The sequence below is a fragment of the Meleagris gallopavo genome, chromosome 24, assembly GCF_000146605.3.
Source record: "Meleagris gallopavo isolate NT-WF06-2002-E0010 breed Aviagen turkey brand Nicholas breeding stock chromosome 24, Turkey_5.1, whole genome shotgun sequence".
NCBI classification, from domain to species: Eukaryota; Metazoa; Chordata; class Aves; order Galliformes; family Phasianidae; genus Meleagris; species Meleagris gallopavo.
In genome coordinates this window covers 2,665,042-2,680,267 of record NC_015034.2, presented here as the reverse complement: position 1 = coordinate 2,680,267, position 15,226 = coordinate 2,665,042, and the positions used below count along the sequence as shown (strand labels likewise).

At 39.3% G+C, this 15,226-nt stretch overlaps 1 protein-coding gene across 1 annotated transcript in view; it reads left to right on the top strand.

Moving 5' to 3' along the window:
* KAT6A (lysine acetyltransferase 6A) overlaps positions 1-15,018 on the top strand; it is a 28,357-nt gene extending 13,339 nt beyond the window's left edge. The window contains exons 6-17 of the mRNA XM_010723152.2: positions 57-192; positions 821-1,134; positions 2,081-2,199; positions 2,386-2,501; positions 3,829-3,970; positions 4,367-4,528; positions 4,689-4,782; positions 5,501-5,732; positions 6,694-6,898; positions 7,094-7,783; positions 8,290-8,608; positions 10,866-15,018. Of these exons, the coding sequence (XP_010721454.1) occupies positions 57-192; positions 821-1,134; positions 2,081-2,199; positions 2,386-2,501; positions 3,829-3,970; positions 4,367-4,528; positions 4,689-4,782; positions 5,501-5,732; positions 6,694-6,898; positions 7,094-7,783; positions 8,290-8,608; positions 10,866-13,453 (5,117 nt within the window). The 3' untranslated portion in view covers positions 13,454-15,018. The remainder of the gene's footprint in view (positions 1-56; positions 193-820; positions 1,135-2,080; positions 2,200-2,385; positions 2,502-3,828; positions 3,971-4,366; positions 4,529-4,688; positions 4,783-5,500; positions 5,733-6,693; positions 6,899-7,093; positions 7,784-8,289; positions 8,609-10,865) is intronic.
* Positions 15,019-15,226: the final 208 nt, after the last annotated feature.

Sequence of the window (15,226 nt, the reverse complement as noted above, 5' to 3'; positions counted from 1 at the left end):
CTTTCTTCAATGTAGATGTTCCTTGCGTTCAGTAGTGGAGACTGTGTGTTTTACAGGTATGTGGATATGTCAGATATGTCGGCCACGTAAGAAAGGAAGAAAACTTTTACACAAGAAGGCAGCACAGATAAAACGGCGCTATGCTAATCCAATAGGACGTCCCAAAAACAGGTTAAAGAATCAAAATGCAACGTAAGTTTCTCTATACAAAGGAATGAGGTGTGTGATTCTGTAGGACAGTGAGCGTTTCTGAAGTGTCGTGTCTGCTTTCTGTGAGATATTTTTTTTTTACAGTGAAGAGTTTTTCATTCTTCTTTAATACAAAATTTCTGAAGAGTTCTGTAAAAGAATGAAGTAATCTCACAGAGTCTATTTGTGCCTTGATTTTTTTTTAATTATTATTATTCTTTGTAATAGCTCCCATTTTCTTACGAACTGTTCCTTATAGTCATTGATTTATTTTGCTGTTTGTGTCAGATCTGTTATTCTGAATGGCTACTTCTTCTGATAGAATAGCTTTGCTTTGCATTGTTTCTGATGCTTAGAGAAACATAAGTTGGAAAATGTAAATTGAAACTTTGTGTATTCATTCTGTCTACTGCCTTCTATAATTTCATTTATTAAATTCAATGAATATCTGGTATTTATGCTCAAGCTAATTGCTCATACTGTTCAGTGTGCAGAACCGAGGTGCTTAGAATTAGTTCACATTTAACTTCTGTGTGATACATAAACAAATAGGGAAGATACTAATCCACTCTGTAAGCCAAACCAAACCACTTTACCAGTTCTTACCATATGTTTCCCTTTGTTTCTTTAGATCAAAAGGAACCTTCAGCAAAGTTCGAACTGGCCCTGGTCGGGGTCGGAAGCGTAAGATAACTCTGTCCAGCCAGTCAGCATCATCAGAAGGAGGATACCTGGAACAGACAGATATGTTGGACTACTGCAGAGAAGGCAGTGCTGCCTTGAAGTTTAACAAGAAAACCAAAGGGCTTATAGATGGCCTTACTAAATTCTTCACTCCCTCCCCTGATGGACGAAAAGCTCGAGGGGAAGTGGTAGACTATTCTCAGCAGTATAGGATCAGGAAAAAGGGTACCAGAAAATCTAGCACTTCAGAGTGGCCCACAGGTAAAGATTTTTCACTCTGCCAATGCAGGTATTTTGTACTCGAGGAAAATGTTCACAAAGGCTAGGATGCTGAAGTGATGAGAATTGTTGGAGGCCGGAAAGTTACTCAGATGCAGCTATCTGTGGTGCATTGTAGCAGCTGGAAAAGGGAAGAGAAGACCTTTGCCACTTTATGATGGCAAGATGTGATTAGGGACTAAATGATTACCATCAGATAAAATGCCCTTTTGATAATGAGGAGCTGGCTGATAACCCAAACAAATTTGCTAAATAATGTCATGTTTGAAAGAAATAACATAGGGTGTAACTAATGCAATTAAGAGCAGCATGGTGGAAGTATGAAATGGGAAACAGATAATGAAAACATGTCTGAAAGACTTTTTTCTGATCACGCTTGCATGCAGATGTTTCTTAACTTTTCCTCCCATAGAGGAGCTTGCTTCATGTAATGTTTGTTTTCCTGCTGGAGAGCATCCTTTCCTTCAACATAGTTCTACTGTGCTTGTTTGTTTTTTTTATTCTGTTCTCTGGGGTTGTTGGTTTGGGGGTTTGTTTGTTGTTTTTGTTTGTTTTTGGGAGGGTTGCTTGGGTGATAAGCACCCTGATTTTAGTTGTAGCAAATATAGCATTTAAATAATATTGACTCTTGTTTGTGAGAGGAGCAGTGGTAAGCTATTTATCTACAATGGTCTCGTTAGTCCTATGATGGCATTTGTAACATGAAAATCCTAAGTTATGAGTTTTGGTTAAATATCTGACATTCCTTCTCATCTGGTCTGAAATCCAGAGATGGTTTTTCCTTTGTGGTCCCAAATCTGAGTAGAAAAATCTTATTATGAAACTCAGCAAAGTGACTGAATGCAGATAGAGGTTGCTTCACGCTGCACTAAAAAGCATGTGCTCTTTTGTAAATACAGGTGATGGCAATTTTTTCTTTTATTTACAGACAATCAGGATGGCTGGGATGGAAAGCAGGAAAATGAAGAGCGCTTTTTTGGAAGCCAGGATGTCTTAACTGAAAAAGATATGGAGTTGTTTAGAGATATTCAGGAGCAAGCACTGCAGGTAAAGTTACTTTTTCAGCATTTGGTACAAAATGCCTTACTTGTAAAGGAGCTAAAATTATACTGAGGAATATGGAGTTCAGATAAGACAGTTTGCATTGAAGCTATGTAAGTGTTGTAATTTATTTTAGCTTAGAAATCTTTCGCTTGGAAAATCACAAAATCTTTTTTTTTCCTTCTTGCATAGAAAGTAGGGGTGACTGGACCTCCTGATCCACAAGTTCGATGCCCCTCTGTCATCGAATTTGGCAAGTATGAAATTCAGACCTGGTACTCTTCCCCTTATCCACAAGAATATTCGAGGTATGACTGAACATTCTTCTCTCTTCTACTTCAGTGTTTGTGGGAAAGCTATATTCCAGCAGATGTGGAACTCTTAACAAGATTCTGTGTAGGACAGAGGAAAAGTGCACGTAATACAGATACTTTTCATGTTAGTTGGTAGTTGTCTTAATGTTTTTTTTTAGGCAGAGTCAGAAAGGCTATAAACTCTCTAACAACCTGTGTGTACTGTGAGCCATGGGAGTGTACAAATTACATGGATTCTCAAAGGTTTGACTTACTGCCCTGCAGAGAGAGCAGCCTCAGCTACATGATAGAGTATCTTGATTGTAACTACAGTAGTTCTTTACACGTGACATCATCGTGATATAAAATAATAGAACTGTTGAGGTAATAAGATGTTAACTGCTTATTAAATGAGCTCGTTAGAAAGGGCTGTATGCTATTCAGGACTTGAAAGAGAAAAATAAGTCAAAATTTAATATGAATCACTTTTGATGTACTATTTTTATGCTCTTTGGTGTTCAGTACATCTAAACTATAAATGTTTCACGTTTTGGTGTCTCAAAGGTTGTTGCTGTGATGTTCTGATGTTCTTTTGATGAATAACTTTGCAAGCTTGTCTTAACAGTAAATTCTCCCAACATAAAGTTGGGACATAAAGAATAACTTCCAAAGGCCATAGCTAGAGAGAGAAAATGAAAGAAAACTTTTATTCTACCATTTCTACCACAGAACGTGTGGTCTGTCATCAGGAATTATTCTAGCTTTGAGAGAAGAGTAGATCTGCCCAAGCTAGTGTATATAAATGGAATTAAATCACAGTAGTATCAGGATACTTGCATTCAATTTGTTTGTGTCAATATAATATGAAAAATGATGTTAAAAAAGCTTGATGGCATTGTAACTCATTTCCCAGGAGTGTATACCACTGCTTTTTCCACAGGCACAAGTGGGAGAACAAGAGCTATTTATTTAATCCATGGTAGCATCACTAGTGCAAAACTGTTATTTGCTGTTACTTATCTAGAATTTTAATTGATGCATTTATTTTTTCTGACATAATAATGTAGCAGTAATTAGGTAAGATATTAAGTACTTCTTTTTTTAATATGTATTGGCTATAGAATAAGTAAATGCTGTGACTTTAAGCACAGTAAGGGTGTTTGTTTTGTGTTGGGTTTTTTTGTACAAGTAGTGCACAAAAGTTTGCTCTATGATAGAGTCATATAACTGTGATTATATATACAGGTTTTGTTTTCATCAAGGTTTTTATCTTCAGGAGTGAGGAATTTCGTATGAAAGTCTTTTTCTTCAGTCTTTGATCTTTCTTTACCTTTGCTTACAGGCTACCCAAGCTGTACCTTTGTGAATTCTGTCTAAAGTATATGAAAAGCAGAACTATTCTCCAACAGCATATGAAAAAATGTGGCTGGTTTCATCCTCCAGCCAATGAAATTTATAGAAAAAACAATATTTCAGTCTTTGAGGTAAGTTAAGAAACTAAGCCTCTCACTGTTATCTCTAAAGCAGAGTTTTTAGTACCCAGTAGTGTGATAAGTGTTCTGTAACCCTCAAAATCTTCATTTTGTTAAACGCTCACATGCAAACAGTGAAGAGGTACAAGCCAGCAGCAGCTGCTGACCTTTTTTAAACAGATAAACAGTCTGTAATAAGAGAAGGCGTATTCATTTTAGAGAAAAGAATTTTAAGATCTCTTAAATTAATGAATCTAATAGAATTCCCAGGGCCCTTATGCTGTGAAATTTGAAATCTCATGAGATTCTACCTGTGGCATTGAAGCTTTATGTATGGGGGTACCCAGATGAAGCATTTCCTTGTATGCCAGTGGATGGAGTGACCTAACTTTTCCTCGTTTTTTGTAGGTTGATGGCAATGTCAGCACTATCTACTGCCAGAATTTGTGCTTGTTAGCCAAACTCTTCCTGGACCATAAGACTCTTTATTATGATGTGGAACCATTTCTTTTCTACGTGCTGACACAGAATGATGTCAAGGGTTGTCACCTTGTTGGTTACTTTTCCAAGGCAAGTATTTTAATACTTCAGACTTGGAAGAAGCTTCGTAGCTATCTCAGTTTTCATTAAAAGTACTTATGAAGTTGTGTATCAGAATACCATCTGGTATTTATGTCTGCTCTTTTGTTTTTAAAATGTACTACCTTTTTTCTTTTTTTTATCTCAACAGGAAAAACACTGCCAACAGAAATACAATGTTTCCTGTATCATGATTCTTCCGCAGTACCAGCGTAAGGGCTATGGCAGGTTCCTCATTGATTTCAGTAAGGAATTTTCTTTGTTTTGCTTTTTAACTCTTTTTTCCTTTCACATTTTAAATAGAAGCTTATCTTGGGAAAAGGATATTAATCTATTTTTAATTAAAAAAAAAATCTCAGGAGAGGAATACGGAAGCTCAGAGTCATCTGAACTTAACTCGCTCTCTTCATTGAAAGGCTTAAATTCTGAAGAAAAAAATGATATTTTTTTTCCTATCTCACGTCCTGTGTAAGCAGCTTATGGTGGAAACTACAGGCACATGTCAGTATAGAGTTTTTGTAGAAGCTTACCTTGTGTATGTAGTTATTTATTCTGAAAGCAAACTGTAAAACTGCAGTCTGTTGAAACTTGAGCAGCTTGATTAATTGAATGTAGTCATAGTTAAGTTTTAATTTAGCTTTAAGAGCAACAAAAACGGCTGGTTTTGAGCAGTGGATGTTCTATTAATGTTCTCACATTCTTACAGAAATCCACATGTTCACTGGAAAACTTGCTGCTCTAACTGTACCTCCCGTTCTGCTGACATAGACCTCTGTGGATGTGCTAATGGTCGAGTTAATGTCTTGAGGAAAAATTTTTCTTATCTAATTATGGTAGAATAGTTTTAGAATTAAAAAAATCCTTGTGTGTATGATCTGTTGTTCTCCTGAAAGTATTGCTGAAGCAAAGCAACTCAGTGAATTGTCTTGAGAAATCAACTCTTTTTTTCTTGCTCTTCCTTAGGCTATCTGCTTTCAAAGCGTGAGGGCCAAGCAGGATCACCAGAGAAGCCCCTGTCAGACCTGGGGCGGCTCTCATATATGGCTTATTGGAAAAGCGTAATATTGGAGTGCCTTTATCATCAACATGACAAGCAGTTAAGCATCAAGAAATTAAGTAAGCTGACTGGAATCTGCCCTCAAGATATCACTTCCACTCTGCATCACCTCCGAATGCTTGATTTCCGTAGTGATCAGTGAGTACAATTCTGTTGCATTTCCAGGTAGACTCATATGTATTTGAAGGAAGTTAAATAGTGTCTGGAGGCAAATTACGTCTAATAAGCTTAATTTTATTTAAAAGTTAGTTGACCAAATATTGTCTGTTGAGATCTATGATGCTTTCTTGGGATGGAAGAATTGTTCAGTACTAAAGCTGTACCAGATTGCTATCTGTGGAGCTCTGCAGCTGTGAAACTTCCAAGTAATCTGCATCTTTGAAAGAAAGCAAGCTGGTCTCTTGGCTGTGTTCTCTTGAAGTCCTTCTAAGTAATCAGCAACCTCCGGAATGGAGCAAAAGAGGAGAGAGGGAAGTATGTTTCATTTTCCTGACACGGAGTAGTTGTTTCCCCCTTTCCAATCTTCATCCAAGGTGTCATTAGCTTGTTTAGATAATGGGCTAAATCAGTGTGTTTGGGTATAGAATAGAGGTAGTTTGCTTGGCCAGTGGAGTGTACCAGTCAAATGAAATTCTGATAATTACTCTTAATACAGACAATTGCTGTTTTGGAAGTGGGATAATATTCGGTCTTAGTTTGTGTTAAATTTACTTTAGAGCACTTTTATGACACTTTCTACTTTGATACAAAAATAATTAGTGATATTATTCCCAGACAGCTGAATAAAATCTACACTGGTAGTGAAACGTAACTTTTTAAAGTAGTCTATCTATTTTTATTTTTATTTTTATTTTTGTCTCATTTTGCCTTTTAACCAAATAGCTTACCCTCTGCCAATTTAACACATGATAAAAGTGGTGCTCTCCAACTGAATGTTACCCATGTAAAGATAATGGCTTCACCATTAACAAAAAGCGGAAAGAATTTAAGAATTTAACTCTCTGAAGTTACTCACATTGAGATTAAATTGATTGAAAGTACCTTATTTTATCCCTGTATATTGTGTAGCCTGTTGTTAATGAGTATCATTATTGTCTAGATTTGTCATCATTCGTCGAGAGAAGCTTATCCAAGAACATATGGCAAAGCTTAGAAATAATGTGCGACCAATAGATGTGGATGCAGAGTGTCTGCGTTGGACACCTGTCATAGTTTCCAACTCTGTTGTCTCTGAGGATGAGGAAGAGGAGACAGAGGATGGGGAAAATGAAGAGCAACAGCATGATAAAGATTCAGAGTCCAGTGTAAGAGTGAATCTGTTACTTCTGTGTAGTAGGGGGAAGGAGTGGCCGTGGGTGCTGTGACAACCTTCTACAGGTCAATTCAATTGTTCTCAGATTCTGTAAGGTTGTCCTTGTTACAGTTCAGCGATTTCTTGTTCAAAAGCTTCCACTTTTCAAATAGAAAGAATGAAATCTATTTGTTTTTATTTATATTAGATGGTAAAATCTGTGTCATGGGAGAAGAAAGAACAAGAACCCTATTCACCAACAAAGAATGAAAAAAAGCCAGATGTCATTGCTCCCGTCAATTCTACGCGGCCAAACAAGCACGTTTTTTCACTGGACAGTCTTCCAGCAAACAGTCAAACATCACGAAGAGGTCGATGGAACCGCAAGGGCAAAAAACTTCGAGAACCCTTTTGTGAGAAGGAACCAACGTTGCCCACTGAGGACAAAATAGCCATTCCCAGTGAACGGTGCAGCGAATGCGAGGAGAAATCAGTAGCTTCACGAGGCCGGTGCAGTGAATGTGAGGAAAAGTCATCAGCCTTGCAGGAAAGGTGTGAATGTGAAGAGAAGTCTCCAACCCCAAGAGGCCATTATGCTGAAGATGAGGAAAAATCTGTGGTTTCCCAAGTGCAGTATGGCAAAAATGAAAAATCTGCAGTTCCCCATCAGCATTATAGTGAAGGTGTGGAAAGGTGGAGAGGACAGCTGAAAAAGAACACGGAGCCACTGAAGAATAGGTTCCCAGAAGACTGTGAAAGATTACCCCACTGCTACAGTGATAGTGATAGGACACTTCTGAGGTGTTTTAGTGAGAGCAGTGAAGAGGAAGATGATGACCCTGTGAGTCCCCGATCAAGCTCTCCACCTGTTCTTACCAAACCAACATTAAAACGAAAGGTCCGTGCTTTATTTCTTGTTGTCTCTATTATGCAGCCTATTATGTCAGTATACTGGTGTTGTTTTGAGGGTCAGTGCAGTTCACAAGGTAGGTAGTAAATGTACAAGTAGCATCTGCTCAGTATTCTAGAACTCTGGAGAGTGCTGTTATCTTACAGTTAGTGGTCTTTTTTGTTGGATCAGAGGTAATTTTTTTCCCATTTCTTCCTTGTGCTTTTGATGGTTTCTGGCTGGGTTGTTGAAGTTTTATTCAGTCAAAATAAAAATAGTTATGCTCCTACTTTTAAAAGAAGCTTTCGAAATGCAAATACTATCTAAACAACTAAAATCACAGCATGAAGTCTTTGAAATGATTTAACTATAGAGAGGTCAATGCTGTCAACACAAATAAGAAAATCCTCATGGGATGCTGCGTTAAGAAGTAAAACTCAGCTGTTCATGTTTTTTGCTTTAAGTGTGTTATTTCTGCAGTCAATAAAACCTCTTCTCTCACCATCTTCTCTCAGAAACCAATTCTTCATCGGAAGAGGAGAGTACGTAAGCGTAAGCACCACAACAGCAGTGTTGTTACTGAAACAATCTCGGAGACCACAGAAGTGCTGGATGAGCCATTTGAGGACTCAGATGCTGAACGACCGATGCCCCGATTAGAGCCTACATTTGAAATTGAGGAGGAGGAGGAGGAAGAAGAGGACGAGGAAGACGAGGAGAATGAACTTTTGTCCAGTGGATACTTTCAGCACTTAGCCCCACAAGACACCCTCAGGAACAGACCCTCTTCTAAGAGGAAGTCCAAAGATGAGGAGGAGTCTGATGACAATAATGGTATGTTTGGTGGTAAGCTTCAAAAGTCTGGTTAGGCACCACTGGAAAGAGCCTTCTTCCATGTTCTTTATTGCCCCTCTTCAGGTATCTGTGCATATTAAGATCCTCCTGAGACTTTTGTAGTCCCTGTTCTCTCAAACTTTCCTTACAGGAGAGATGCTCCCATCTCAGTCATTTTTGTAGCTGTTTGCTGGGCTCTCTCCAGTATGTCCATATCTTTCATGTATGAGGGAGACCAGAACAGGACACATTTAATATTAAATTACTCTACGGAAAGTCCACCATCATAAAATCATTTACTTTTCTTTTTCTCCTTAATGTTGTTAAATCAAGGACAGTACAGTTAAAAGTACAGGATTTTACTAAAGAACTAGTAAAAGCTAATCTCCTGTAGTAAATAGGAAGTGAAGAAGAGAAATAGATTCTATGCTTTTTTAAAGACATGGATTCTATTCATTTATTTACTTATTTGGAAAGTTTTGAATGTTAATGCTTTAACAAATACTATGAAAGCAGCATTTTCTTCTTCCTACTTCATCTCATCTGCCAGATCCTTTCTTTCCTTTATTCACATTCAAAATATTTTCTAATGGATGACTTCAAGGCGTTGTTAAACTTTGAACTCAATGTTTAAGTTCATTTTTCATACTCAGAATTTTTTTCTCGTATTTCACGCTTTTGGCGTGAGGTATTGAAGATAAATACCTGTCAGAATTTCTTTTATGTAGTTTTTAGTTGATATCTAACTTGGAATAAATAGCATCTTTGAAACTTAAAAAAAAAAAAAAAGTGGCTTACCATGGATTAATTTGTTTGTAAGCAGATTGAGTAACTTCTGGAGACACCGAACACTGTTCACATCCAGTTCCCAGAATTGCAGGGTTAAAGTTGAACAGAGGGCAAGAGTAAGTCAGCTGACGAATTATTGGTGCTGAAGATGAATTTTATTTTTTTTTATTACTAGGAACACATTTAGTGTTACCTTTTGAATTCTTGGCATAACTGTGGATTTACAACAGCTCTCTTTGGAAAATGCCTAGAATGGAACTGAGTTGGACTTTTGAGTCTGCTTTGTTTACTATTTTATGGGTAAATATTAAAGAAATAGTGTTGCAGCTGACAAGAAAAGAAAGGATTTGGTAAATGAAGTGAAGGACATCTCTGTGGCATACATAGTGCGTGAGAAAGTATTTGAAGTTCATGTCTAGTAATCAAGTGAGTGTGGTAGAGTAGCTCAAAGATTTGGATGATCCTTAAGTATATGAATGGGGAAATCTCAAGTGGAGCAGAGACATCTTGTCATCTCCGGTGAAGCTGCTGCTATCTTTGCCTTTATTCACACTTGATAAGAGTATCAATAAATTGAAATATTTCAAAGAACAGTCGTGGGTTGATAAAGGCACTGAAACAAATTTTCTACTACGATAGATTCAAATAATTCAGTCACCTTGGAATATAAGCAGAGGCAAGAGCAGCTTATTACTTTTGTTTACCTATGTGAGAACTGTTAATTGGTAAGAATGCTTCTCTGTCCAGAAGATAAAATAAAAACTAACACAAAAGCAGATTAAGAAGATTGAGTGTCTGAAAACCAAAGTTCAGATGATAAAGTGTGAATATTGACTAGTGTCAGTGAGAGAGTTCTTCAGCAGTTGTATGAAATGCCACTGACTGTTGTAACGGACAGGTTCAAAACAGAATTACTAAGGGGGAGGCCTTATTGTGTTCGGTAAATTCATTAAACATCAATTTCTGATAGTATAGACTGTGGAACTATTATAGCACTTGGAAAGCTACTGAAATGCAACATAATATTTCATCAAATAAAAGTCAGATGAGAGAGGAATTTAGATTCCTTTTAAGTGTTTTCCTAGGATAAAAACAGCTGAGTTCAGTCATCTGTGTATTTCTATAGGCACTCAGAAATGTAAGCCATAACAAAGTAAAAATATCTTATTTCTGCAGCAGATGCACAAAATACAGATCTAAACAGAAACATAACTTGTATTGTAACGTAGACTAGTGTTTAATTTGACTTGTTGATAGAAGGCTCAGATCTTTGACCATGCAACATCCTGAAAGCATTGCTCTTTGAAAATGCAGTATGCTTTGCAGCTGATGAGCAGACCTTGTAGCCTTGCTGTACTTCACAATAAATTGCTAAGCTAGATATCTAAGTTCCTAAGCATGGTAGAATGCTTGGGAAAGTTTCCATGAATGCTCGGCGTGAACAGCATTTTTCTATTTGTGTTTTTAGATACTCCAACTTTGAAACCATTATCTATGCTGAGAAAGTGTGAAGCAAATGATTCTTCACTTGATCCAGATACTTCTACACCCATGAAAAAGAAGAAGGGATGGCCAAAAGGCAAAAGCCGAAAACCAGTCCATTGGAAGAAAAGACCCGGTCGAAAACCAGGATTTAAGCTGAACCGGGATAAAGTGCCACCATCAGTTCAGGGAGAGGGAATTGATGCAGTGATAGCTAATTCAAAAACAGGACGTAAGTCCAAAATTTCAGATAAAGAGGAAAACGTTGAGCAAAAAGAAGAGCTACCTCTTAATGAGGAAAGGAAAGAGGAAGATGTGAATATGGAAGCAGAAGAGGTTGGAGAGGGAGAAGAGGAAGATGCAGCCAGCAGTGAAGTAAGAGCAGTTTCTCCAGTGGACAGCAGCAGTAGTCCAGTACCAGAAGTTAAAGAACCTGAAATAGAAGAGGAGGTGGAGGAGAAACCACAGGTATTAGAAGAGCAAAGGCAATCAGAAGAAGAGCAGCAAGAGCTAGATGAACCTGAGCAGGACCATGAGGAAGATGATGAAATTGCAGTAGTGGCAAATCAAAACGAAGACCATGATGCTGATGATGAGGATGATGGTCATCTAGAGTCTGTGAAGAAAAAAGAATTGGAGGAGCAGCCTGTAAGAGAAGGGGTGAAGGAGGAACCTGATGTTCAGGAATGTTTTTTAGAAACAAATATACCAAGCAGTAGAGAAGATGCAAAAGGAAAAGATGAAGCAGAGGCAGATTCTGAGGAAGAGCAGGCTTCCAATGAAACATCAGCAGGCTCAGAGCACGTCCCTGGGTCTGAAGATGATCGTGAAGAAGATTCAAGTAATAAAGAAGGTTTAATTGAATTAAAAGAAGAGGAAGAGATTCCTCATAGTGAACTAGATCTTGAAACTGTTCAAGCAGTCCAGTCCTTGACACAGGAGGAAGGCAATGAACATGATGTAGCTTACCAGGACTGTGAAGAGACTCTTGCGGCTTGTCAAACGCTGCAGAGTTACACCCAGACTGAGGAGGATCCTCAGATATCAATGGTTGAAGACTGCCAGGCCTCAGAACACAACAGTCCAATATCCTCTGTTCAGTCCCACCCCAGCCAGTCTGTTCGTTCTGTCAGCAGCCCAAATGTGCCTGCTCTGGAGAGCAGTTACACCCAGATAAGCCCTGAACAAGGATCCCTGTCCGCACCCTCTATGCAGAACATGGAGACCAGCCCCATGATGGATGTGCCTTCAGTATCAGACCACTCTCAGCAGGTGGTGGATAGTGGCTTCAGTGACCTTGGCAGCATTGAGAGCACTACAGAGAATTATGAAAACCCGAGCAGCTATGACTCCACTATGGGAGGCAGCATTTGTGGAAATAACTCTTCTCAGAGCAGCTGTTCCTATGGGGGACTGTCTTCTTCCAGCAGCCTCACGCAGAACAGTTGTGTTGTCACTCAGCAAATGGCAAACATTGGCAGCAGTTGCAGCATGATGCAGCAAAGCACTGTCCAGCCTGCAGCAAACTGTAATATCAAGTCACCTCAGAGCTGTGTCATAGAAAGACCTCCAAGTAACCAGCAGCCAGCAGCACAGCCACAACAGCAGCAGCCTCAGTCACAGCAGCCACAGCCTCCACCTCCACCCCAGCAGCAACCTCCGCTGTCCCAGTGCAGTATGAACAACAGCTTCACCCCAGCACCTATGATCATGGAAATACCTGAGTCGGGAACCACTGGTAACATAAGTATCTATGAGAGGATTCCAGGGGATTTTGGGGCTGGGAGCTATTCACAACCATCGGCCACATTCAGTTTAGCCAAGTTGCAGCAGCTGACAAACACCATTATGGACCCTCATGCCATGCCTTATAGCCATTCTCCTGCTGTGACTTCCTATGCAACCAGTGTTTCTCTGTCCAACACAGGATTGGCTCAGCTAGCTCCCTCTCATCCGTTAGCAGGCACACCACAAGCACAAGCCACCATGACACCCCCACCAAACCTGGCATCCACTACCATGAACCTCACGTCACCTCTGCTTCAGTGTAATATGTCTGCTACCAATATTGGCATTCCACACACACAGAGGTTGCAGGGGCAAATGCCGGTCAAGGGGCATATCTCCATTCGCTCTAAATCAGCACCCCTGCCCTCTGCAACTGCACACCAGCAGCAACTCTATGGCCGCAGCCCACCTGCTGTTGCCATGCAGGCTGGCCCTCGTACGTTGGCTGTTCAGCGAGGTATGAACATGGGGGTCAACCTAATGCCAACCACCCCATACAATGTTAATTCCATGAATATGAACACCCTTAATGCCATGAACAGCTACAGAATGACACAACCCATGATGAACAGCAGTTACCATAGTAACCCTGCCTACATGAACCAGACAGCACAGTATCCTATGCAGATGCAGATGGGAATGATGGGGAGCCAGGCCTATACCCAGCAGCCTATGCAGCCAAATCCTCATGGAAATATGATGTACACTGGCCCCTCCCATCACAGCTACATGAATGCTGCTGGGGTGCCCAAGCAGTCTCTCAATGGACCGTACATGAGAAGATGAGCAAGATGAGCTTGCATCCAAAAAACTTAAATATATAAATAAAGGAACCTTTTATACTGACGAACCAGAGAAAATGGACCTTTTTCCAGTTAAAATATTGCTGTAGATTTAGAGGGATTTTCTTTGGTTTATTTTATTTTTTAGAAAGCTTGGTGGTTTTTGTTGTTGTTGTTGGTTTTCTGGGTTTTTTTTGTTTGTTTTTGTTTGTGTGTTTTTTTTCTGGGGATTGGGTGGGGGAGGGAAAGAGGGGTTGTTTTCTTCACAATCCTGAAACATTTTACAGCTGAAATCATTTACAGATGTTTTTTAGAGGGAAAACATGCACAAAATGTTTTCATAATTTAAAAAGAGCCTTACTTTGCTGACCATGTGGACAGAATATGTGTAATGGTGAAATCATCTTTCTAATTTTTTTTTTCTAAATGTATGTCCTCCTCCCTCCCCCGTGTCCCTCCGTATGCATTTTTTTAGCGCTGCAGTAATGTAAAATGTCTGACATCTCAAAGAGTAACAACCCGTCCCTCCAAACCCCACTTAGAATTTTCTACTTCTAGCAGGAGGCACTTATTGGGAGAAGTGGAAGGGGACACAGAGGATAAATGAAGCTGTTTATTTCTGCAAGTCGGGGGAAACAATTTATCTTTGAGCTTTTCCTGACTCTCGCCTTCAGTAAAATTTGGAGACACATGTAAACAAACTATTCACATTGGTGTTTTTGTAGATGAGTTAATTGAAATTGTATGTTTCATTCTGAAAGTATAATGTACTTTTAAAATGATCCCATTTACAACCCAGGCATGCACGTCTGCACGTGCACCCGTCACTTCAACTACTGGAAGCATCTATGAGCTGTTCGTAACCATCGTGCAGTCATGAGGAGGGTAGGATGATTATTGGAACAAAAAAAAAAGAAAAAAAAAAGGGTTGCAGGCTCTTCTGGTGAACTGCAAGTCAACCACAACTCTGAGATCCCAAACTCTGCTTTAGTGTGTACTTGGAAATGCTGAGGGTCTTGTTCTGAACCTTTGAGCGGTCTGAACTCAAAAGCATCTGTTTGCAGTGATCTGCCTCTTAGTCTCTATACTTCAATTATCTTGCAAGATAAAATGTGTGTTTTAAGTGACTTGGTGAGAGCCTCGTGGTGTCCTTGTCGCTCTTCCATTCCTGGTATGGCACAGGCAGTTGCTGGATGTGCCACCGTTAGGGGGAATCACGTTGAACATTTCCCTGATTCTTCCATTATTTAAGACCGTTTTGTCAGAATAGCCACGCTCTTGATCTAGTGTGGGAAACCAAGGGAGTCAGCCTGTTTTACAGGAGTGAAACAGTCCAAGCACCGCAGTAGGATGCAGGAGGCAGGATTTTGCTGTTTATTACTGCATAATCCAGTTTGTGTTCTTTTTTGGCTATACTGCTCTGCGATAGAGACAGCAACTGCTGGCATGTCACCCAGTTCAAAAAGGGACACCCCTTAATGTAGAGATCTTTTTTTTATTATTATTATTGTATATGAAGCAGAAATACACATTAATAAGACTAATTTCTTATTTCTTAAAAAAAAAAAACAACCAAAAGAATCTACGAGTTGGGTTTCTTCGTATGCACTAAAATGGACTTTCTTCCAATAACTGCTAACCATAAAAGGCAGAATTCAAAGGACTTCCTTGTTTGTTTTTTTCCTCTTTAGTTTTGAGCATGTACAAGGCTGTGTAGGACTCCATTTCTCTGTATATACTATTCCAGTTCCAAATAACCCACGTAGGAAGCACACTG